We start from the raw sequence: 22,750 nt of genomic DNA on the forward strand, positions 1-22,750 counted from the left end.
AAAAAATTGACATGCTACTCTATTATAATGCTTAGAGTTGTGCTGGGTAGTCAGGCTGATTCTAGCACCCACTTATTCTTCCTGATGATTGTAAAAGGTCTCCCAACAGCAGAATAGCATCTTAAAAGAGCGATACGTAATTTCACCAGTGATGGTTCTTCATGTTATGAAACAACCTTTATTACTGAAAGCCAGTGGCCTACATGACTCAGAGATATATGGCTGTGTGGGGGACCTACCCTGTGGAGCAAAAACTGGTTAGTTTTCTATACAGTGAGCTGCACTGTATAGAAAAAAAAAACATGTAAGAATAATCATTCATAGATACTATTTATAGATATTCATAGATATTTAGCGGTCAGTATTCTGCAGTGTGGGATGGACGGGAGTGCCGGTTTATGAATTCAGAGGCCGCGGAACTACTGTATTGACGTCATGGCCGAAGGACCGTCAACCAATCAAGAGGCCAGCTGAACTGATCCGTCAGTGTTTACGGAAGAACTGCGGAGAAAGAGAATAAAGTAGTTGAGTTGTGGTAATAGCGTGAGTGTCTTTACAATGTATGCTGTAAAACATGCCATGACAGACGCAAATTAACGATTTGGGCAAAAAGTGTGACAATCGTCAGCCATGTATTAGATTTAAAGTCACGTTAGTTCGCGAGAAAAGCCGAGATGTAGTTAACAAGAAACTCCCTCGAAGCTTTGTGAACTTTAGCTCGTGTGCATAATCAGATTGGGTAGTGTTTCTTTCAAGAAGAATTATTAAGTCTCGGTAGTTAATTTAAGTTACAAAGCACATTATATAAGTGCTAGATGTCGAATTATAGTCTTGTTAACAATCTGCATTGTTGCTGAGCTATGAATGTGATCATATTTATATCATCCTTTTTATTTTAAACAGACATTTGGCTATATTCTGAACAGTGTCCAGCAGCAACTCTATAAAATGATTTAAAACGGGTGACCCAAAAAATATTGAACGTACCACATTAGGGTCCTCAACTAAGGACGCTGAACTGCCGTCTAAATAAACATTTATTTGTAAGCTTTTATCTACAAATATTTCTTATCTATCTATTATCTATCTGGAATATAACGTCATTAATGTCTTTAAAGCATACTTATACCTATTTACATATTTTAGGTTTCATTCGAAGTAGTGCCTGTTAATTTCTACAGTCAATGACATTTTTTATCAACAGGCACAATTTTAGACACCAAACGCGCCGGGGGCCTTCCACACGTTTCCTCCCTGCTGAAAGTGGTGATGACTGACCTTAGGATTTTTTTGCGAAAGTTCCCTAAACGTATAATGTATACTACAGAAAACATTTCGTAGTTACGGTGCTTCTCAGCATTGCTCATCGGGCTGGTGGCGATTACAAGCACTGTCTAAAAATGTCGGTTAATCGTTGTATTTACCTTGTGTGCCGCGCTCACATACAGCGCAGAGCATGTGCGTTAACGTCCAGCTCCAGTGTTGCGATGATGAACGAGCACTCAGGGCAGCTGGGCACCCCGAGAGCAACTGGGATCAGATGCCCATCACGGAGACTGGCATCTTCGGACAACACGTCCAGACCACCGGACACCTCCCTCTTTGTACCTCTGGCCATCAAGAGCGATGAAACAGGGGATGGTGCAATTGGAGCAGAATTAACTCAACCGCTTGACAAAAGTAACTTTTGTTGCCTTTGTTTTGAAAGCAAGGTTCATTTTCTAAGATCAAATCTAAATAGATATGAAAGCCTGTAAAAACAAAACGGAATGATCAATTGTCAATCTGTAACATAACTCTTCATTTAACAGTATTTTTTTACCAATGTTGTCAGCTACAGTGTATTTTGTGGTACACGTAAACCTTTCAGATTATAATTCCTGGTATATTTATTTGAACATTACAGGTGAACTTCTCAAGATACTAAATAAATTTTACAAAAGGAAAGAGATGCAGAACCTTGCTTCTGAGCAGGGTCTTGATGGTAAGTTTTTCACTTTGGTAAACTGAACAGGCCTATGACTTATATTCTGTTTCTACTGTCTTGTAAATGTAATCTATGTCTCTGTTTGGTTTAGCCTTGTTGATGTTATAGTGATGCCAATTTTGTGCATGTATATTGTACAGAGAGTATATTCTTTAGCCCTCGATCACAAAGATGTTGACATTTTACTGACTGACATCTTCTTGTATATGAAAACTGTGAGCTACTACTGGCCAAGAGTCCTGACAAGAAACTTGTGAAGCATCTTTCAGTTTGTGGTTAAATGTAGGATTGCTCATGGTTTGACATGTTGTTCTACCTCCTAATTGATAAATCTTTATCTATATGCTTGGCACAGTTTGCATGATTCTTGAACATTATCATAATAAGCATAGGGTTTTTGCATTCTCATGTAGTTGGACGTGCTGAAATCGGCAGCTCCTAGCCAAACAGTTCCAAATACTGGAACAATTTGAAGGTGTACAGCATCTGACTGCGCACATAGCTGGAGAAAATGAAAAAAAAAAAAACATGATCCTTATAAGTTTCAACTGCAAAGTAAATTTTTTTGTACTTTTGGCACATGCAGAAAACAGGTAGTTATTTTGTCGTCTTCTAGCTCGCCTCTTCCACCAAGCTTTCATCAGCTTTAGGAAGTATGTTCTGGAGATGACCACCCTTAGTGCTGATCTTCACATCATTCTCAACGACATCTGCTGTGGCGCAGGTGGGTAGTGCAACACCACGAGAAGTTTAGAGATTTGCTTAAGAGGCTCTGGTTGTTTGTAGCCAAGCCTGCCAATTCTTTTCACTCTTTTTCCAGGGCACATAGATGACATTTTCCCGTACTTCATGAGGCATGCCAGACTAATCTTTCCCATGTTGGAATGTATGGATGATTTGCGCAAAATTAGCGATTTGCGTGTGCCGGCCAACTGGTAGGGGAGGCTGTTTATATTGCAAAATATCTCGGGTCTGTTTTCCCACATGGTTAATGTCATGAATACGTTTTGAAGGTACCCTGATGCCAGAGCTATTCAGCGGAGGATTATATTCCATGCCGGCCCCACGAACAGTGGCAAAACGTACCACGCCATCCAGAGGTACCTGGAAGCCAAGTCGGCCGTTTACTGTGGTCCTCTGAAGCTGCTGGCCCATGAGATCTTTGAGAAGAGTAATACAGCAGTAAGTCGCATTCACAGAGTTCCATGATTTTAAATGTACATTGTGTAATTGACAATGAATTTTATCTTGTATCATTTTACAGAATAGCTGGTTTAGTTGCACTGAAGTTTCAATTCAGATGGTGCCTGCTAGCCTTTGACGCAGTCTGAGTGAATACTAACTGGCTGTTTTTATTTTTGACTTTTCTGTAGAATGTTCCATGTGATCTGGTGACTGGAGAGGAGAGAACCTTTGTGGATCCAGAGGGGAGACAGTCTAGTCATGTAGCATGTACTATCGAGATGTGCAGCGTCACAACTCCATGTGAGTAATGAGAGCTGGACCTTTGCTTAAAGTTCGCTGTTGCCTGAAGCTGACCTGGCACTGCTGAATGTTCTTGACAGATGAAGTAGCTGTCATAGATGAGATCCAGATGATCAAAGATCCATCCAGAGGATGGGCGTGGACGAGAGCTCTTCTTGGTGAGTGTTTCACACAACCTATTTGCTAGTCTGTAGGTATGCACGATATGGGCCTTGTACATCTCGAGGCAGTGATGGCAAATGCCCCTTCAGAGACCCTCCAAATGTGCTATGCTGTGCAAGAGTGCATTAGTTCATAAGTCTCAGGTTTTCTGTGATTTCTGATTTGGCCTATTGTTCTTTCTCACCCTGGCGGAGATAGGGTTATGCGCTGAAGAGATCCATGTGTGTGGGGAGGCAGCAGCAATTCACTTTGTCACTGAACTCATGCTCACTACTGGTGAGGAGATTGAGGTGAGTCTGCAAAGTAGAGTTGAATCAATATCAGACCCCTCATAGCCATTCCAGTATTTTATGGCTAAACATTTTTTGTGTTTCATTATGTCTGGATCTAGACACAAACAGCTTTCTTTTAACCCCTTAAGGTCCGTAACTATACAAGGTTGACTCCGTTCTCCATCTCGGACCATGCCCTGGAGAACCTGGACAACCTTAAGCCCGGTGACTGCATCGTGTGTTTTAGCAAGAATGACATCTACTCTGTGAGTAGGCAGATCGAGATCCGAGGCTTGGAATGTGCGGTCATTTATGGCAGCCTGCCCCCTGGTGAGACTCCATTACTCTTTGCAATCCAAAAGCAATATAGCCCAAAATAAATCTACATACGTTTGCATTGGGGCATTGCATTTGTGAATTCCTTTTCATTTGTTTAACCTTGTAATCGGACAGCATGACTCTGGATCTTTTCTGAGACTAACTACTAAACTATTAAAACCTTCTGGTCTACAGGCACCAAGCTGGCTCAAGCGAAAAAGTTCAATGACCCAGACGACCCCTGTAAAATCCTTGTTGCCACGGATGCAATTGGAATGGGTTTGAACTTGTTAGTATGATTTATTACCTTGTGCATCTTCATACTTTTGATATTTCTAAAGAGAATATGGTATTTCAGCAAATACTGTTGCCTTGTTGGAACTTCAACCTGATGTGCTTGGCTTCTAGAAACAAAAAGAAAATCTTTTACTAGCTCACAGACACTCGTTCTTTGTCTGCCCTAACCAGGAGCATCAGGAGAATAATCTTCAACTCCTTGCTGAAGCCCAGCGTGAATGAGAAAGGAGAGAAGGAGATGGACACCATCTCCACCTCACAGGCCCTCCAGATTGCGGGGCGTGCGGGGAGGTTCAGCTCCGTGTTTAAGGAGGGTGAGGTGACTACCATGCACAGAGAGGACCTGCCCGTGCTTAAGGAGATCCTGAACAAACCCGTGGATCCTGTGGAGGTGAGGGCCCCTCGCTCTGGCCAAAACCAGGACCTGGGTGTGGGGCATGAAACCTGAACACGGCGCTCACTGCACCGAATGCACCTGCTACTGTCCTTTACGTTCACCAGTTTGGGTTTCAGGATGAAATTGAAGAAGAATTACATTTTCAAAGCTTGTGGTGTTTGTAAAAGTTTTATAGAATCACTCAGTCGTTACTGTTGCTGTTCAGAAATGTCTAACTTCTTGTGACAGAAATGTCAGACTCAAAAACTAATTCCCTTAATTGTCTCCCTTATCTGAACAGACGGCGGGTTTACACCCCACGGCCGAGCAGGTTGAGATGTTTGCATATCACCTTCCACAAGCAACGCTCTCCAACCTCATTGTAGGTGTTTGGCTCATCCTTTTCCTGTCAGTAAAAGGTGTTTGCACACATTACATGGACTGATCTCCCCCTGTACAACAGGACATATTTGTGAGCCTCTCGCGGGTTGATGGCCTTTACTTCGTGTGCAACGTCGACGACTTCAAGTTCCTGGCCGACATGATTCAGCACATTCCTCTCAACCTGCGCTCACGCTACGTCTTCTGCACGGCCCCCATCAACAAGAAGCAGCCTTTTGTGTGCACCTCCTTCCTGAAGGTATTGGGGAAGAGCCCCGACAGCCCAGGCTGTGCAGCGTTCAACAACACTCGCAGTTTTGCAGTTTGAAGTTTGACGCTTGCGTTGGGCGATCAGGCGACGTGTGGACCTGCTCTCCTCTCGCTTGCAGGACCACTGGGGCTTTATTGCGGACTTAAACGTGATCAGCTTGTGCGTCTTTTCGGGTATGATGCACTGTATGGCGTCTCTGAGGATCTTGTGTTGCTTGCGTTTCCGCAGTTTGCCAGGCAGTTCAGCAGAGACGAGCCACTCACGTTCAGCTGGATGTGCAGGCACATCAACTGGCCCTTGGTCCCGCCCAAAAACATCAAGGACCTGGTCCACCTGGAGGCCGTCCATGATGTGCTGGATCTCTACCTCTGGCTCAGGTTCACTCTCCTCACACACTCCACACACACCTGAGACTTGGACGTGGATGCCGGGCAAGTTTTGGCATAAGACTGATTTCTTAATGACAAAGTGCACGTTTTAACATATTTTAGTATTTTAGCTTACAAATAGTTGTTCTCATGGTCAAGAATAACACAAAATCATCAACCTGGTTTCGACTCATGTTTTGGAGTCCAGTTTTGAATACCCAGGTGTTTTTCATACAGGGCTGTGGGTCAGAACTTCCATATGGTTAGTCACACTTCCCTTCTGCTTTGCCCCATCCAGTTATCGCTTCATGGACATGTTCCCCGACGCCAACCTCGTGCGAGATATACAGCAGGAACTGGACGGCATCATTCAGGTTGGCGTGCGGAACATCACGCGGCTCATCCGCAACGCAGAGGCGCAAGCCCCCACCACCGGAGGGCCCGCTCGCCAGGAGGGAGGCCCTGGCCTGAGGTCCCTGGCCCAGAGAAGGGCTCGTGGCTCCAAAGCCCAGCCCGGACCCGACGGAGACATCAGGACCATGGACAGCTCGCTGAGTTCCCGCCTAGTGCAGGAGGGGCTTCTCACGTCAGAGCTCCTGCAGCAGCTACAGAGGGAGTGGGCCGTAGCACAGAAGCAGTCCGGAGCCAAAGTGTCCGCCGGGTCGGCTAGCAAGAACAATAAGAAGAAAAAGAAGTGACCCACTGATTTTAGAAGGCTGACTTTTCTACATTTGTAGCGGATCTTATTTAACATGTGACTAGTGTGTGATCATGTATGTGCTTTTTTCGATTTTGATGGCTGTCATGCGGTGGTTGAAACAGGCGTACGGCAGAAGTGTCAGCAGACTGTGGCACTGTGAAAGTGAGTCACGTCAGTCATGCATGTGTTGGAAATAAAACACACTAATCATTTTCATGCGCTTCTATGGAAATGTATTCAATTGATGTCGAGTCAAAACATGACGTTTTTGATTCACAGTCCAGGAGCCTGATGTATGCGAGGATTCCAGTCAGTTTCATTACTGGAGTCTTTCATTTTGCTTAACTCTTAGATCTACATTTTGAATATTCTTGATCAAAAACTAAACTGATGGTGATTTATCATTAAAAGTCCTGCTCTAATCTTGGTCTGGGAATGACGTTTAAACTTAGCAGATTGGATTTAGGAAGGGGTTAGAAGGCACTTCTAATTTGAACAATTAATAAAAACTTAGTGATATGTTAAAAGCCTGTAGTAATGCTGGGTATTTTTGGTGGTGGTGGTTCAATTCTGCAGTCAAAGGTAGCTGCAGAAAACCAAACAGACTGCTGAAAACGCATAAGACTCCTTTTGGTCTGGCTGATTTTGTTATTTAAATTCTTCCAGGTCTATTAGATATTCCATGATGCATATGCATTGAAGTGAGTACAATGATGCTTTAAAAGGGGTTTTGTCTTTGGAAATTGGCTGGCTGTAGTGAGCCTGGAAAGCTGAAGGTACTCGGTGAAAGTCCCCTGCTTTGGGCACTCGCTTTGTGTTTGTTGAACCCACCACTTAATCCGTGACAGTTACCATAGAGACTGCGTTACATGCCATGTGATAAAAGCAGTGGTATATACACTGCGATTACAGTATGGTTTTCAAATGGTCCTAGAAGTGTAACCTGCTGCTGTACAAACTAGTCGGTTTTAGTTATCAATGGGGAAGTTTGCAAACAATGAACAGAGGACGAAACAGGGTTCTAACATGCTCTCCTGTTTTCGATCACTTTACCTCCCATACATATTGGATCTAAACCTCCCATAGTCACTTGATCTAAGCTCTCCATTTTTGCCTTGAAAGGGTTTGTTCCTGTCTTTTTCCTTTTGCACATTAGGATGTTTTTACAGGTTTAAGGTCAGACAGGTTGGAAGCAGTTCCCTTTAAACTATTGTTTTGCTGCGATTGTTTGCACAAACTCTCCACTGCGTGACCCCCAAGGGAAAAGCTCTGAATAGAGGGGAGCCAGAAGCTTTGCTAGAGCATTACTGAGACCATGGGCCTGGGACGGAGTCTGGGCCATTAATGATTTAGCCGTGGAGGGGGGGTGTTGATGCGAGGGCTTAATGCTCTCACAGGAAAATCAGCTCCAGCAGAAGAAGACTTTCGCCTCACTCACAGGAGCTAGACACTGCTGAAGGCTTTTGGTGCCAGGGGAACATTTTGTGGAATCTAATGTGTTAGAGGTTTGCTTTGTGATTTAATTTAAGCTACCAAGTTTCCTGTGGGTCTGAGACGGAGTTAGAAAGCGAGATGTTTGCTGTTCATTTGCTGTCCTTCTACTTCACCAAGTTGCAGGAGGATCAAATCAAAAAGGTAATTCGCTTTTAACACTGAGTGTCGAATTCTGCATGCGTATTTATTTGTATATTTATTGGGCATTTACGTCGTAAATAATTACGGACCTACATTCAGAATTTCTAATTATGTAGAAATTTGTTCCTTAAATGCACACATTAAGATGGTACAAACTTTCTTAGAAAGATGTTTGATTCATTTTGATTGTTCCAGAAGACAGAGTTCCAGTTGTGTTCTCTTTAGCATGAATGAAGAAGCAGTTGAAATGGCAGTTTGAGTTGCAGTCCTGTGGAAATGTTAGGCAGCTTTCTCAAAAGACCTCATCTGATGCTGGTGATGAATGGTTACAGAGTAGGCCGGCGAATCATTAACTCTCTTGTGTCACATCTGATGTGGAAAGACAGCCAACAAAGAGGAGACGAAGGACCTTGACCTCTCGGTTAGCTTTTATTGGACTGGATTAGTCTCCATCAAGGTCACCGGCTCTGTCTTTGGGGAAGAATAATTATTTTGAAGGAATTCACTGAACAGTCACTTATTTGTATAGTATTCAAACATGAAAATGTCTTTTTTTGTTGTTTTGTGTGGGTTTTTTTTATGATTATTACTAAGTGCAGGTTAACTGCCTGCTAACATTTCACATTTCCATTGTAATATTAGCTTGTTTTATAGTAGATACACACCCTTGTTATCATTTCAAACGATGTCATATAATTGCAATCAATGTCTAGATCATTAGTATTATGACCCCCCCCCCCCCCCCCCCCCCCCCCCCCCCCTTTGCCTCACCCCACAGTTGTAAAAAATCAGCATGTACTTCACCAGGCTGCTGGCCCCTACCTAATAATAAACCCCAGACCCTCACAGGCAGGACATTTGTACTTCAAGGGGGCCGCAAGCATAGAATACTAAACAGAATTCAGAGCTGAAATACGAGAATAATTCCAGAATTAGTTTTTTGGCCCAAAACACTTACATTAATTTTGGCCACTCTCTTTAGGTTTAGAAAGGTCGCATCTGTTGCCATGGCCAGTTTCTGTGCTGTGGTCGTCATGGGAACAGTGGTCAAGGCATTACTGTTCTCAACGCAGCAATGACACCAATACCGTAGTGGTGGTGTACAGATATGAATGTATCTGATGTTTTTACACTTATCCATGTCATTGCTGGGTTGAGAAAAGTTTCACCCAAGAATCCAGGCAGCTACAGCTGTGTGGTCAGATACTGGTCAATACTATATGAGGTGATTAAATCACTCAGCAAATGGCTTTTATAGACTCTAACTACAGTTAAAGGGTTCTTGTTTCTAATACAGGAAGTGAGGAGTGTATATTATATTGACTTTTGTCCCCTGAATTTCCAGGTCTGGTTTTTTATACTATTTATTATGTTAAATGTTTGGATGGCATGTTAAATGTTAAACCCAGTTATTCAAAGTACATAAATCATATTGCCAATCAGTTTGAACCTGTAGCAACTGTCTGTTGTATTCATGTTGTGTGCTCAACAGGTGGACCGGTTTCTGTACGCGATGCGTCTCTCTGACGAGCAGCTCTCTGACATTTCCTCTCGCTTCCGTATGGAGATGGAGAACGGCCTGTCTGGAGAGAGAAATGCTACGGCCACGGTGAAGATGCTGCCCACCCATGTGTGCTCTACTCCTGATGGCTCAGGTGAACATCTCACCTTTATTTGACCAAAATGGAAATTTTTGCAAAATTTGAATTAATTTGTTTAAAATGAAATCTTTATAGATTAGATATATGGACTATATCTACAAACTAATTTTTATTGTAACCCATGTAGAAAAAGGTGAGTTCCTGGCGCTGGATCTCGGGGGTTCCAGGTTCAAGGTGCTTGAGGTGACGGTATCTGAGGACGGGAAAAGAAAAGTTCAAATGAAGAGCGAGACGTTCCCTATTCCTGAGGAGGTTCTTAATGAGAGAGGAACAGATGTGAGTGCTGCACTGCAGACGTTAGTGGTTCAGCTCTACAAGCCAAGAACAGGTGTCACTGACCCTCCAACTGTACCTGATAGGCTGATCTGTGTGTGTCACTGACCCTCCAACTGTACCTGATAGGCTGATCTGTGTGTGTCACTGACCCTCCAACTGTACCTGATAGGCTGATCTGTGTGTCACTGACCCTTCAACTGTACCTGATAGGCTGATCTGTGTGTGCCACTGACCCTCCAACTGTACCTGATAGGCTGATCTGTGTGTCACTGACCCTCCAACTGTACCTGATAGGCTGATCTGTGTGTGTCACTGACCCTCCAACTGTACCTGATAGGCTGATCTGTGTGTGTCACTGACCCTCCAACTGTACCTGATAGGCTGATCTGTGTGTGTCACTGACCCTCCAACTGTACCTGATAGGCTGATCTGTGTGTGCCACTGACCCTCCAACTGTACCTGATAGGCTGATCTGTGTGTGCCACTGACCCTCCAACTGTACCTGATAGGCTGATCTGTGTGTGCCACTGATCCTCCAACTGTACCTGATAGGCTGATCTGTGTGTGTCACTGACCCTCCTACTGTACCTGATAGGCTGATCTGTGTGTCACTGACCCTCCAACTGTACCTGATAGGCTGATCTGTGTGTCACTGACCCTCCAACTGTACCTGATAGGCTGATCTGTGTATGTCACTTATCCTCCAACTGTACCTGATAGGCTGATCTGTGTGTGCCACTGAACCTCCAGTTCTGCCTGATAGGTTCATGTGCCTATGCTGACTTGCCATCCTGATGAAATTTAAAACTGGGGTTTGGTGTCGTGGAGATGAACAGCCCATAATGAAATCCCTCTTGCTTGACTGTGGTTAGATGGTTCCTACCTCTGCCAAATGATTGTTAGTGATCTCTTAAGTCACTACTCTTATACGTTTATCACAAAAAGCAGCTATTCAGTCTCTGTTGTTAATTTGCCACTCACTGTGGCCCAGATAAGGGTTTGATCTCTTTCTTAGCTTTCTTCCTCTAGTTTTCAGAGAGTTTCTGTCTTGCCATTGTCACGTTTGACTTTTCTGCTTTGTGACGAGACCTGTTATGAAAAACGCTAAACAGATCAGTTTTTAATTTAAAATGTTAACCGATGTTTGCTGGGAATTAGCAGAGCACTTATTGAGACACTTTCAAAGGTCTTGAACAACAAATCATGCTGTTAAGAAATGAATATTGTTCAAAGCACTGAATGACCTTTGAACTATACTCTGCTTTGATGCAACTTCCTACGTTATGATTTATGATGTACTATAGGTATGTCCCTCTGCACCCAGAGGATGTAACACAACTAATCACACACACACAATCACACACGCACCTGCCCTGCTCCCAATCACGTGATTATTAATCCTGTGCACCTGTCCCTGTTTGCTGTCCTCTCTATTTAAGCCCACAAATTCTCTCCAGCAGTGCTGTGTGTTGCTCCCTGCTCAGAGCACTAAAAGCTTGAATTGCTTCAGCACTCTGTGCATTGCGGCTGTTTTGCAGTATTGTTTTGGAGTACTGTTCTGCAGTATTGTTTTGCAGTACTGTTTTGCAGTATTGTTTTGCAGTACTGTTCTGCAGTATTGTTTTGCAGTACTGTTCTGCAGTATTGTTTTGCAGTACTGTTCTGCAGTATTGTTTTGCAGTACTGTTCTGCAGTGCTTTCCACTTGTTCCTGGCTTCTCTGTTGCTCCCACCCTGCTGCCATCGCAAGATAAAGAAATCGTTATCAGACAGAATATTGATCTCATCATGAGGCATATTTGGTTGTTATATTGTAACACTGATTTTATATATTGCCTTTACTTGTTTGACGCCTGTCATTTCATGTATTTTACAGCTTTTCGGTCATGTGGCAGGGTCTTTAAAAACTTTTATGCAGAAGAATAATGTCAATCACAAGAGAAGACCCCTGGGTTTCACCTTCTCATTCCCCTGTCTCCAGTCCAAACTAAATGAGGTACAACACAGCCGGAAACTAAAGACTAAAATTTTCTTTTGCAGAGGACTCATGGAGGTCTTTTCATTTAATTATGTTAGTGAAATGGAAAACTGATCAAAACAAAATCATATCACTTTCTGTTTGGTAATACTGTTTTCTCTGAATTGTTATAGGGAGTCTTACTTTCATGGTCAAAAAATTACAAGGCCAGAGGTGTTCAAGGCACCGATGTGGTACAGTCACTGAAGCAAGCTATCAACAATGTTGGGGTAGGAAAAATCTCTCTATCTCTCTCTCTACATAGAGATTGTAGTAAAGCACACAAAAATGGTAGTAAAGTACACAAAGTTTCCAGAGAAAAGCACTTTGCTTACACAGCTGAGAAGGATCTCTGTCCAAAAAATCCCATTTCTCTTTAATACAATTTTGAATATCTGTGTGTGTGAGTATGTATATGAATACACACACACACACACACACCTTAGGTCAGAAGGAGCTAAATACGTTGTAAAGCCAGTGTTATGTGTGAAAACAGGGCGTTGATGTGGATGTCTTGGCCCTGGTCAACGACACTGTGGGGACTATGATGACCTGTGGATATGATGACCAACACTGTGAGGTGGGAGTCATCGTAGGTGAGACAAGCCTGAACACAGTCACACCTATGACCTGATCCCTTAGCTCACTAGCAGAGGAGGGAGGGCAAGGTGATTCCAAGGTCATACTCATGCTTACAAGATCAGGGATACTCATACTTACAAGGTCATGAATACCAGGAAAGTCACTCTGGATAAGACGCTGTAAATGAAGTAATTGGATTATAATGGCAAACGTCTCTTCAAAAGAATGGATCTTCATCATGGCCAGATAAAATACAATCAAATCCTCTGCCCCTTTTAAAGTCATTGCTATGTCTCTGCTAAAGCCATTGGTGAAATGTTCAGACTCATTTTGTGTATTTTACTGACCAGAGAGTCATTTCAAACATGCTGTAGACACAGGAGTGATGCTAACATGTGCCCTGCCTCAGGTACGGGCACCAACGCGTGCTACATGGAGGAGCTGAGACATATCGACCTGGTGGAGGGAGACGAGGGTAGGATGTGTATCAACACCGAGTGGGGAGCGTTCGGCGATGACGGGGCGCTCAACGACTTCATCACGAGTTTTGACAGTGAAATCGATGCTGCCTCCATCAACCCTGGAAAGCAGCTGTAATTTTTTATTTTATTTTTTTTATAAGCTAAACAAAACATTTTAATCCAGAAGAATATCTGTGCGGTCCACCACATGTCTGTGTAGGCCATGGCATTAAAGGCAGAGCTGATCTTCACTCAGTCAGATCAGAGCCGAGCAATGTTTCGTGTGCTAACTGCGTCACTCGTATCTCCTCAAGGTTCGAGAAGCTGGTGAGTGGGATGTACATGGGCGAGATCGTGCGTCTCATTCTGCTGAAGATGGCCAAGCGCGGCCTTCTCTTTGAGGGCAGAGTGTCCGACGCCCTCCGTACCAAGGGGAAGTTTCACACCAAGCATGTCTGCCTGATAGAAGAGTGAGTTCTTCTCCGAGACTTATTGACTGCTTCCACTTCCACTTCACTTAGCCTTGAATTCTAGACGATCATCTTTTGAAATGTTATAGGCTAGAAATTAAGTTAGTCTTTTCCATAATTAGCCCATTAGGAGCTCGTAATTGAGCTCGTAATCTTGTATTGATGATTCTCTTAACGTCTAGTCAGTTCTTCTGGTTGGTCAATACAAGAATGCGTAGCCTGTACTTCAGTCAAAGTGGTTTTTGTTTGCAGGTACAAAGACGGGCTGAAGAACACCAGGAGTGTCCTGACCGAGCTGGGCCTGAGTCCCAGTGAGGAGGACTGCATCGCCGTGCAGCACGTATGCACCATCGTGTCCTTCAGGTCGGCCAACCTGTGCGCCGCGGCCCTGGCGGCCATCCTGACACGCCTCCGGGAGAACAGGAAGCTGAAGACGTTGCGCACCACCGTGGGAATGGACGGGACCGTTTACAGGACACACCCTCAGTGCGTCTACAGGACACACCCTCAGCCCATCCTGTCTCTGGCACCACATTCTAAATCCATCACTGCAATCTAAACTCCGAAACAACAACACACACAGATAGGGTTAATAGCCAAGCAGATCGATTTACCAGCGTCTTTGTTAAAAGTTAAGGGCTATGGCCCATGTGTTGGTTGTGTTGGTATGGATGGTATATGTTGACTGTCTTTTGGCAAATCCATAATTGGCAGTTTCTGACCACAGAGGTGTTGTTGGCTGGATTCTCAACACTAGCGACATTCAAAACCCTGACCACTTCCTACCATGCCGATGTCTGAGCTCTATGAGGAATGGTCTGGTGGTCAAATAATATCTTTTCAGAAGATATTTCTGTGATGAGAAACTAACCAGTGATGAACACCCCACATCTTCATCAGCGTGTCCATCTCCCTCCCCGACGTGGCAGGTACGCCAGGAGGCTTCACAAGGTGGTGCGACGTCTGGTCCCCGAATGCCATGTCCGCTTCGTGTTGTCGGAGAGCGGCAGCGGGATAGGGGCGGCGATGGTGACCGCTGTGGCCCAGAGGCTGGCGTCCCGTCGCGGGGAGGTGGACGACACGCTCGCGGGCTTCACCCTCAGCACCGCGCAGCTCCAGCAGGTGAAGGAGAAGATGGGCAGAGAGCTGGAGCGCGGCCTGCAGAAGGAGTCCCACAGCTCGGCCTCGGTCAAAATGCTGCCCACCTACGTGCACCGCACCCCGGACGGGACAGGTACGGAAAGTCAGCGGAACGAGTATGTACTTAAGGTTCCCGAGGGTTTTTGGAAGAGAGTGAAATGTTTGCTATGAGAATCAGCTTGTGGTGAACGTTAGGCCAGTTGAATACTGATGTGTGTTCGCATTTTTTTTGTACTGCTCTGCTCCAGAAAGAGGAAAATTCCTTGCCTTGGATCTGGGAGGAACGAATTTCCGAGTGTTGGTTGTTAAGATCCGTAGTGGAATCCGCAAGTATGTCCGCATGTACAACAAAATATACGCCATCCCGCTGGAGATCATGCAAGGCACAGGAGAAGAGGTGTGTCTCTTTAAAAACCACTTTTAGCTGGGAGTATTTATGAAGATCATATTATAGAGAAGCATTACTATGTTTAATGTAAATGTTCAAATTCTAATGCTGTGGAGCATTTGAACGTGACACTTTGGGTCTGCAGCTCTTTGACCACATAGTGCAGTGTATCTCAGACTTCCTGGACTACATGGGCATGAGGAACACCTGTCTGCCTCTGGGCTTCACCTTCTCCTTCCCATGCAGCCAGACTGGCATCGATAAGGTAATGAACATCTGTGCCGGTTGCCAAGCCTGTTTGCTGGACCTCTCCAGGAAATGGGTTTCATGTACATTGAATGGCTTGGCTTGACCCATGGAGACAGATGATTACTGAGAGATATTGAATGACTACGCCGCCATTTTAGATGTGTTTAAAATGGTATAATGTTACAAATGTTTGTGAAGCTGTTAATCATAAGACGTCTTAGCCAGCTCAACCGAACTAGACCAAAGACACTCACTGTCCATTTCACCTTCCGGGGGGCCACTGTGTTATTTCTGTGCCCAGGGAATTTTGGTGAACTGGACAAAAGGCTTCAAAGCTACAGACTGTGAGGGAAACGATGTGGTGGACATGCTGAGGGAGGCCATTAAGAGGCGGAACGTAAGAGGACAGTTCCCGCACTGCTTTACCAAAGAGATTCTCCAACAAAACCTTAAGACTGTAGAAACTTCATCTGTCCAGCGTTTGACCCTACAGTTATTGATCCTGGTTGTGTGTTACATGTTACATTCCCCTTAGGAATTTGACCTGGATATTGTTGCTGTGGTAAATGACACCGTTGGCACAATGATGACATGTGCGTATGAAGATCCTAAATGTGAAATTGGACTTATTGCTGGTATGCTCTTTATTTATTTATGTTCCCTCTGCATGACAGAGTAAGCCTACATTTATCCTTTAAGAAATTATTCTCCCTGAACCTCCCTGAGGTGGGTTTCTGGTTTCCTCACTATGTGCCTGGACCGAACAGGAACGGGCAGCAACGTGTGCTACATGGAGGAGATGAAGAACATCGGTACCGTAGAGGGTGACGAGGGCAGGATGTGTGTGAACACAGAGTGGGGCGGCTTTGGGGACAATGACAACATTGAGGACATTCGGACTAGGTTTGACCGGGAGGTGGATGAAGGCTCCCTAAATGTGGGAAAACAAAGGTGAGAGTGGCTATGCCAACAAACAAAACAGTCAGCTTTATTTTTGGTGAGACTAAAATGTCCACAAGGGGGCACTGTGGTACAATTAACATCGAGAGTGGTGGCATTAACCACCTGTTCTTACAGGGTGAGGTGCTAATGAGAAGCTAAAAATATGTAAGTGCTAATTTAGAAGCACTGATATTTGTTGTTGCCATATAAATCTAAATGTTTGGAATGAACACCATCCATGCTAACATGGCACACAGCAGAAGGGCCCCAAAGAAGACTACACATTGTTCCTCAGTTGCTGTTGTGTCTCACTCACTTGCAGGTTCGAGAAGATGACCAGTGGAATGTACCTGGGCGAGATCGTCAGGCAGATCCTCACAGATCTCACCAGACGGGGTCTTTTGTTTCGTGGCCGCATTACAGAACCTCTGAAAACCAGGGGCATTTTTGAGACCAAGTTCCTGTCACAGATTGAAAGGTAAACCCTCCTGCAATAACTGCTAGATTATATGATCTCTTATGGCCGATGTTATCTGTGTCTACAGTTAAGATAGAGAGATAAAACAGTTTCACTTGTAAAATGACACTTCTGTGAAATTATACTATTTATCAGGCCATATAAACAGTGAAGCATTTTAATGTCTTTCTTTCCATGTGCTGAACCTTAAAGTACTTATTTGTTTTACAATGTAGTTTCTACTGGTGCTGCAGTTGCAAGTACCTGCTTACCTTTAAGTACCTTGAAGTTGTTGTACAGGTTATGATGAATTTCTGTTAATTCATTTTTGCCTAGTGACCGTCTGGCACTACTGCAGGTGAGGTCCATCCTGCAGCACTTAGGTCTGGACAGCACATGTGATGACAGTATAATCGTTAAGGAAGTGTGTGGGACCGTGTCACGCCGAGCCGCACAGCTTTGTGGAGCGGGAATGGCTGCTATTGTGGACAAGATCCGGGAGAACCGAGGACTGGACCATCTGGACATCACTGTGGGGGTGGACGGCACACTCTACAAGCTCCATCCTCAGTGAGTAGAGTCTATGACTGTAGTCTTGAAAGTCTGCACCCCAGTGTAAGAGGTTCCCAAGACGGAATGCAAATGGGCCCTCAGTTCTACTACTGTCTTCAAATTTCTTCCATCAAGTCAGTAAGATCCTCCCTCCCTCTCCCCCCCCCCCCCCCTCTCTCTCTCTCTCCCTCATCACCCCAGCTTCTCCAGAATTCTTAAGGAGACAGTGAAGGAGCTCTCCCCTAAGTGTGATGTTGATTTCATGCTGTCCGAGGACGGCAGTGGGAAGGGGGCAGCCCTTATCACAGCCGTGGCCCGACAGTATTTTAAGAATACGTAACAGCAAAGGACGTCATCCTGTTCCTTTCCAGCAGCACTGCGGTTGGAATATTGAGAAAACGTTTTTTCTGTGGTTGGAAATTCATGGCTGATCTACTTGGAAGCTTCCCAGAAGTTTATAATGAAGTCGTCAGACTGATTCACTTGGTCCAGCCTAAGAAGAAAAAAAATCTTTGTACATAAGGACCTTTTTCTTATTTGTCATCATTTTTAGAGGTTGCTACAAAAGTAAAAAGGTTTCCGTAACTTTTTCTTGGGAGTTTTTGATTATTAATGAGTATTTGGACAAAGAGTCTTTTTGTCCATTCCCCATTCAAGCTCCATAAGACTGTAATTATCTGCTTGAGGCTGCCTGACTTTACCCCATTTCGGGTCAGGTCATCGGCCGAGCTAATTCCACTGTCGAAGGTCACTCAGTGGCTTGGCACGTGATTGGCCATCTTTACAGGTCTCCTCCCCCTCTCCTTTGTCTCCATTGAGCACACAGGTCTGCCTGGGTAGGCAGAAAGAATGGCGTGGCCAGGCCGAGCCTGAGGGAGAGGTGGCCTTGTGCCCTGGAATGTCACGAGTGTGTTCGCACGGGCCACACACCAGGCTATATCTGAACACCAAGGAGACCACTATGTTGACAGCAGCAAATCACAGCTATGAGCTGGTAATGCAATCAGATGTTAACAACTCTGTTTGTTTATTGCTCTATTAATCATGCATAAACTTTTTTTATTATTAGTTTTCATAATTTCTTTACATACGCACATACATGCATACATGCATACATACATACATACAAAATCAGCCCATCTTCAAGATAAAAACAAAATAGTGCAGGGGGAAAAAAGTGCTCATGCTAATTCTGTCCTGCTAATGCTTGCTAGCTTCTCTCTCAAGTTCTCTTCTGTCTTGCTAATGCTAGCTAGCTTCTCTCAGGTTCTCTTTTGTCCTGCTAATGCTAGCTAGCTTCTCTCAGGTTCTCTTCTGTCCTGCTAATACTAGCTAGCTTCTCTCTCAGGTTCTCTTCTGTTCTGCTAACGCTAGTTAGCTTCTTTCTCCAGGTTTTTTCATGAACTTTACCTCAATATGCCGCACACACATCCAACTAAATTAATTATTAAAAAAAAGAGATTTTGACTTATCATATCGATGTTGTTAAATTTTATTATTGACAGTCTAGACTATTCATTGAATGTCTGTTATGTTAAAAAAAAAGCTTATCTGTTTTAAAATATTTTTTTGCATTTTATAGATTCCATAGTCTTCACTGGAAATTCATTAGCATTTTCATTTATCAGAGGAGAGGGGCCCTTTATAATCCCTACCTTATTACACATTTGTAATCAGTTTTTGTATTCATCAGCAGGTAAATACTGCCTGCATGATTTCAAGCCTTTTGCATATCAGCATTTTCACTGTTCTAGGCTGCTGCTGAGAAAGAATACTTAGCATTGTGCAAGCTGTGTTATTGATTTGATCAACAATAACAGCTTTCATTCAGAAATCTCACTGTGAGGTTGTAACTCTGTAGATGCTAGACAGCAGCTCTGTGAGCAGTGACACGGTTATGGTTTATTATGTAAGTGTGCCTGCCTAAACCTGCCTGAGATCCATCCTAAGGGGTCAGTGGGTTCATCTGTCTTTGTGATTACCTAATCTACTTGTCGGACTACCAGCCATCAGCTATGGAGAGCGATGAAGAGACAGACATTTTACCATATGTAGGTACATAACTGCTCTGTGTGTCTGTTGGTATTTACACCTTGTTTAGTGAATTGGTTTACGCCTAATATTTGCTTACTTGTGTACATTTGGACAGCACAATGCACATACAGAATAGAGCATTCGGAGTAGAACACGTCCATGTCAGTCAGCAGGTCAGTCTAGACGCTACAGCAGAACTGTGAGCTTCTGTGTGTGCAGAAATGTGAGGCAGACAGAAATCATCTTTTTTTCCATTGCATCATTTGTTAATTTTAAGACAGTTGACAGTGCTCTGGAGATTTGTGCTACTCTGAATTTTCGTTATATTTTTATTATAAATAAAGATTAATTGAATTCATGATATTTTTATCATCTGATAAAGGTACTGATAAATATTAGTTGGGGTCATCAATGAAGTTAAGGTCATGTAATCATTACAAATATGTTTTTTTCCTTTCCCATTTTCATTCTACATTTCAGTACATTACAGTTAAGGTAAGTGCTGCTTTTAAAACAAAATCATAATTAATAAATATAGCGCCAACCAAGAGGCCTGAGAGACATTAAACTTGTTTTGCTGAGAGCTGAATTACCTGTGATTTAAAGTTTAGATGCAAACATAAAGAAAAGAGAGAAAAACAGAGAAAGTTATCACAGGACATTTCTGGGCATGTTCCTTACTCTCTGAATAATTAACAAGCTTCCTGCCTGGGTTGCAGGGTTCCTAGTTACTAATACTATATTACTACTACACTACTACTACTACTACAACTACTACTAATTATTATTATTATAACAACACAACTTATAATGATTATTCTATACCCACACTTAGTTTTATGAGCCTTATTGGAATTAGTTTCTTTCATAAATGACTCTAATGTCTGGTTATGAATGATCATTTGATATCATGCAGTCATACGCTGAATGTAGTTACTGTGTGCAAAGGATATACAGACAAGTTTGACTGTAATATATTTATTTACATATCACTGTCTGTAAAAGGAATGTCAAGAGAGCTAATACACAATGAAGCGTGTGCATGTATGTTTGTAAATGTAAGGTGACTGTATGGTTTGAGTGACATTTTGACCTTTCATCATTAAATACAAATTCTAGTCGTAAAAAGGCACTTTTAGAAGTAGTTTTTTTTCTGCACTGTTACCTCTAATGATCCCCTGAGCTGCGATTTTGCCCGAATGTTGTGAAACACTCTAGCCTATATCACATAAGATGCAGATAATTAGCAGACAAAATTAAATTAACCATCACCCGTTGTGAATACTTTTAAGTTGTTTCTTTAGGTACTTTAAGTGCTTTCCATACCAAGTCAAGCCTTTCAGTAAGCTTGAATGAGCATTTTACCCCAAACAAGTAGCCTTCATACCATGCAAGTCACATTTTAATCCAAATGACACTGGAACTGTGAGATGTGACTGTGAGTCTAACTCCACTTATTTAGAGACCTGTAAGCCTCCAAAAGCTCTCTGGGGTCTGAATATTACATAGTAACAGGAAACCATGTCACCATTCAGGTTGGGGTTTTCTGGTTAGAGTCCAGTAGGCATGGAGGAAATGAGTAGGAGGAATTCTTGAGAAATCACAATGACTCGTATTTACAAGAATGTTTCACGTGTTGGGGTAGATGAGTTATGGTAAAGTTTAACACTGTGGGAGTTTGTAAATGAACAAGTATCAGATCAAACACTCTCTCTGCATTATATAACAGCGTTTGGGGCACTAGGACCCAGATCAGAGAGCAGCAGGGTAGGTCAGTGAAACAATGAGAGGTATCACAGGACAGTATCCCAGCACTGCTCTCAGGAATTACAACCACAAGTATCCTGTGGACACCTTCTTAAGGGGAATGAAATACGATTACCTATATAAAACATAGGGCCTGTACATTCATAGGTGCATGCTTTTAGCCTCCTTGGTTTCCAATTTGCTTTAGCTTTTGGTTCACTGAATTGAAACAAGCCACAACAAAATAATGATAAAAATCGAATTAATGTGTCTTAAATAAAAGTACAATTGTATGAATGATGTAACAATCTTTTCACATTTATGTGTTGGCAAGAGAGATTGGGATGGTTACAGACCTAGGAGTGAGCACACACACACACACACACACACACACACACACACACACACACACACAAATATGGGTAGGCTTGTCAGCTGCTTTCTGTTTGTGTCTACTTCTACTATTGCTCTTGTCAACTTGATTATTATGGTCAAGTTGGGACTTGTGTAAGTTGTGTTTTTTTATTTGCAGGTTTCAGTGCAAGATATATTGACTTGCTGAATTAGTCTTTCGTACTGAGAAAGTACCAGTACCAGTACTAGTGTGTTTTGAAAACATTTCAATCCTTGCTTTTGCTCCTGGCCAATTCAGTCAGATATTAAGTGGATCGCTGCATAATCTAATTGATTTGGTGCAGATGTCTCTTTGATTCATAAAGTTTTCTACAGATCTCTTGTTTCTGGATGGAATGAAAATTCATTTAAAGGGTTAATTTCCTTTTGCTATTTAAAGGTGTTTGATGCAACATCTAGCAGTGTGTGTTCTTGCTTCAGTTTCCTTGCACCTTCCTAAGGAACGTTGTGTGTTTGAATCTCAAGCAAACATCATTTGCTTCTCTTTGGACCACAGCTGTTATTTACTCTCAGCTTAACCTTTTGATCCCCCTATTTGGCTCTTTGAGAAGATGTCTCTATGGGTTTGCCTCTATTGCTTCTCTTGGCTCTGTGGGTTTGTCTCTATGGGTTCTCTTGGCTGCCTCTTGCTTTGCACTATGACATGCTCAGTACCACACTCGCCGTGAACTGGACAGTGCTTACTCATGTGGCTTGTGTTGCCATGTGAATAGCATTACTTTGGCAGAATTTGCTCATGAGGTGCCTCCTCTGTAGCCTTTAGAGGCGTGTTTATCAGGATTGCCCTTCAGTGTGTAGAGGAGACAGCAGGAGTGGTGGGGGAAGGGAGGGCCTGTCACTCCCCCCTTCCCAGAGCCGTGACGCGGCAGGGGGACGTGCCATACGTGCCTCTCCCCTCCACATAAGAAAACACGGAAGCCCTTGCCTTTCCTTTCAGCCCTCCCCTCAGTGACAGAGAGAAAGAGAAGGCGAGAAGGAGGAAGGAGAGAAACCTGGGGAGGGAGAAGGAGGGTGAGGGACAGAGGGAGGAGCAAACCATGAAACAGAAAGAGGAAGAAGGGGGGGGAGTCTGTAGGGGGTTGTGGTGTCAGCTGGGCTGTACCACTCCAG

General features: G+C 43.5%; 2 protein-coding genes and 1 long non-coding RNA gene across 3 annotated transcripts; 2 read left to right on the top strand and 1 right to left on the bottom strand.

Annotated features, from left to right (window-relative positions):
- The first annotated feature begins 480 nt into the window (after positions 1 to 480).
- supv3l1 (SUV3-like helicase) lies at positions 481 to 6,829 on the top strand. The gene is made up of 15 exons (XM_076974758.1): positions 481 to 1,680; positions 1,907 to 1,984; positions 2,604 to 2,711; positions 2,808 to 2,922; positions 3,001 to 3,169; positions 3,361 to 3,472; positions 3,553 to 3,630; positions 3,833 to 3,924; positions 4,056 to 4,236; positions 4,420 to 4,513; positions 4,693 to 4,912; positions 5,199 to 5,279; positions 5,361 to 5,537; positions 5,778 to 5,926; positions 6,216 to 6,829. Exons 1-15 carry the CDS (start codon positions 1,401 to 1,403, stop codon positions 6,613 to 6,615), a joined length of 2,334 nt encoding a protein of 777 aa, XP_076830873.1. The 5' UTR covers positions 481 to 1,400; the 3' UTR covers positions 6,616 to 6,829.
- Positions 6,693 to 21,486, top strand: hkdc1 (hexokinase domain containing 1). Its single transcript, XM_076974757.1, has 19 exons — positions 6,693 to 6,779; positions 8,147 to 8,252; positions 9,745 to 9,907; positions 10,041 to 10,189; positions 12,065 to 12,184; positions 12,340 to 12,435; positions 12,702 to 12,801; positions 13,197 to 13,380; positions 13,563 to 13,718; positions 13,971 to 14,204; positions 14,648 to 14,952; positions 15,107 to 15,255; positions 15,392 to 15,511; positions 15,797 to 15,892; positions 16,031 to 16,130; positions 16,263 to 16,446; positions 16,760 to 16,915; positions 17,231 to 17,464; positions 17,648 to 21,486. The coding sequence occupies exons 2-19, from the start codon at positions 8,190 to 8,192 to the stop codon at positions 17,784 to 17,786; spliced, it is 2,748 nt and encodes a 915-aa protein (XP_076830872.1). The 5' UTR covers positions 6,693 to 6,779; positions 8,147 to 8,189; the 3' UTR covers positions 17,787 to 21,486.
- LOC143476533 (uncharacterized) lies at positions 9,024 to 17,306 on the bottom strand. Its single transcript, XR_013121316.1, has 3 exons — positions 17,167 to 17,306; positions 16,754 to 16,865; positions 9,024 to 10,106 (listed from the first exon to the last, which is right to left on the bottom strand). It is a non-coding gene; the product is annotated as an uncharacterized LOC143476533 (long non-coding RNA).
- Positions 21,487 to 22,750: the final 1,264 nt, after the last annotated feature.

The sequence above is a fragment of the Brachyhypopomus gauderio genome, chromosome 15, assembly GCF_052324685.1.
Source record: "Brachyhypopomus gauderio isolate BG-103 chromosome 15, BGAUD_0.2, whole genome shotgun sequence".
NCBI lineage: Eukaryota > Metazoa > Chordata > Actinopteri > Gymnotiformes > Hypopomidae > Brachyhypopomus > Brachyhypopomus gauderio.

Bases quoted from the DNA above. Each gene is read 5' to 3' on its own strand.
- hkdc1 (XM_076974757.1), top strand. From the start codon at position 8,190: ATGTTTGCTGTTCATTTGCTGTCCTTCTACTTCACCAAGTTGCAGGAG. The intron at 9,908-10,040 runs GTGAACATCTCA...TAACCCATGTAG, and splicing joins CTCTACTCCTGATGGCTCAG to AAAAAGGTGAGTTCCTGGCG. The intron at 15,256-15,391 runs GTGTGTCTCTTT...TTGGGTCTGCAG, and splicing joins TGCAAGGCACAGGAGAAGAG to CTCTTTGACCACATAGTGCA.
- supv3l1 (XM_076974758.1), top strand. From the start codon at position 1,401: ATGTCGGTTAATCGTTGTATTTACCTTGTGTGCCGCGCTCACATACAG. The intron at 2,712-2,807 runs GTGGGTAGTGCA...CTCTTTTTCCAG, and splicing joins CGACATCTGCTGTGGCGCAG to GGCACATAGATGACATTTTC. The intron at 5,280-5,360 runs GTAGGTGTTTGG...CCTGTACAACAG, and splicing joins CAACGCTCTCCAACCTCATT to GACATATTTGTGAGCCTCTC.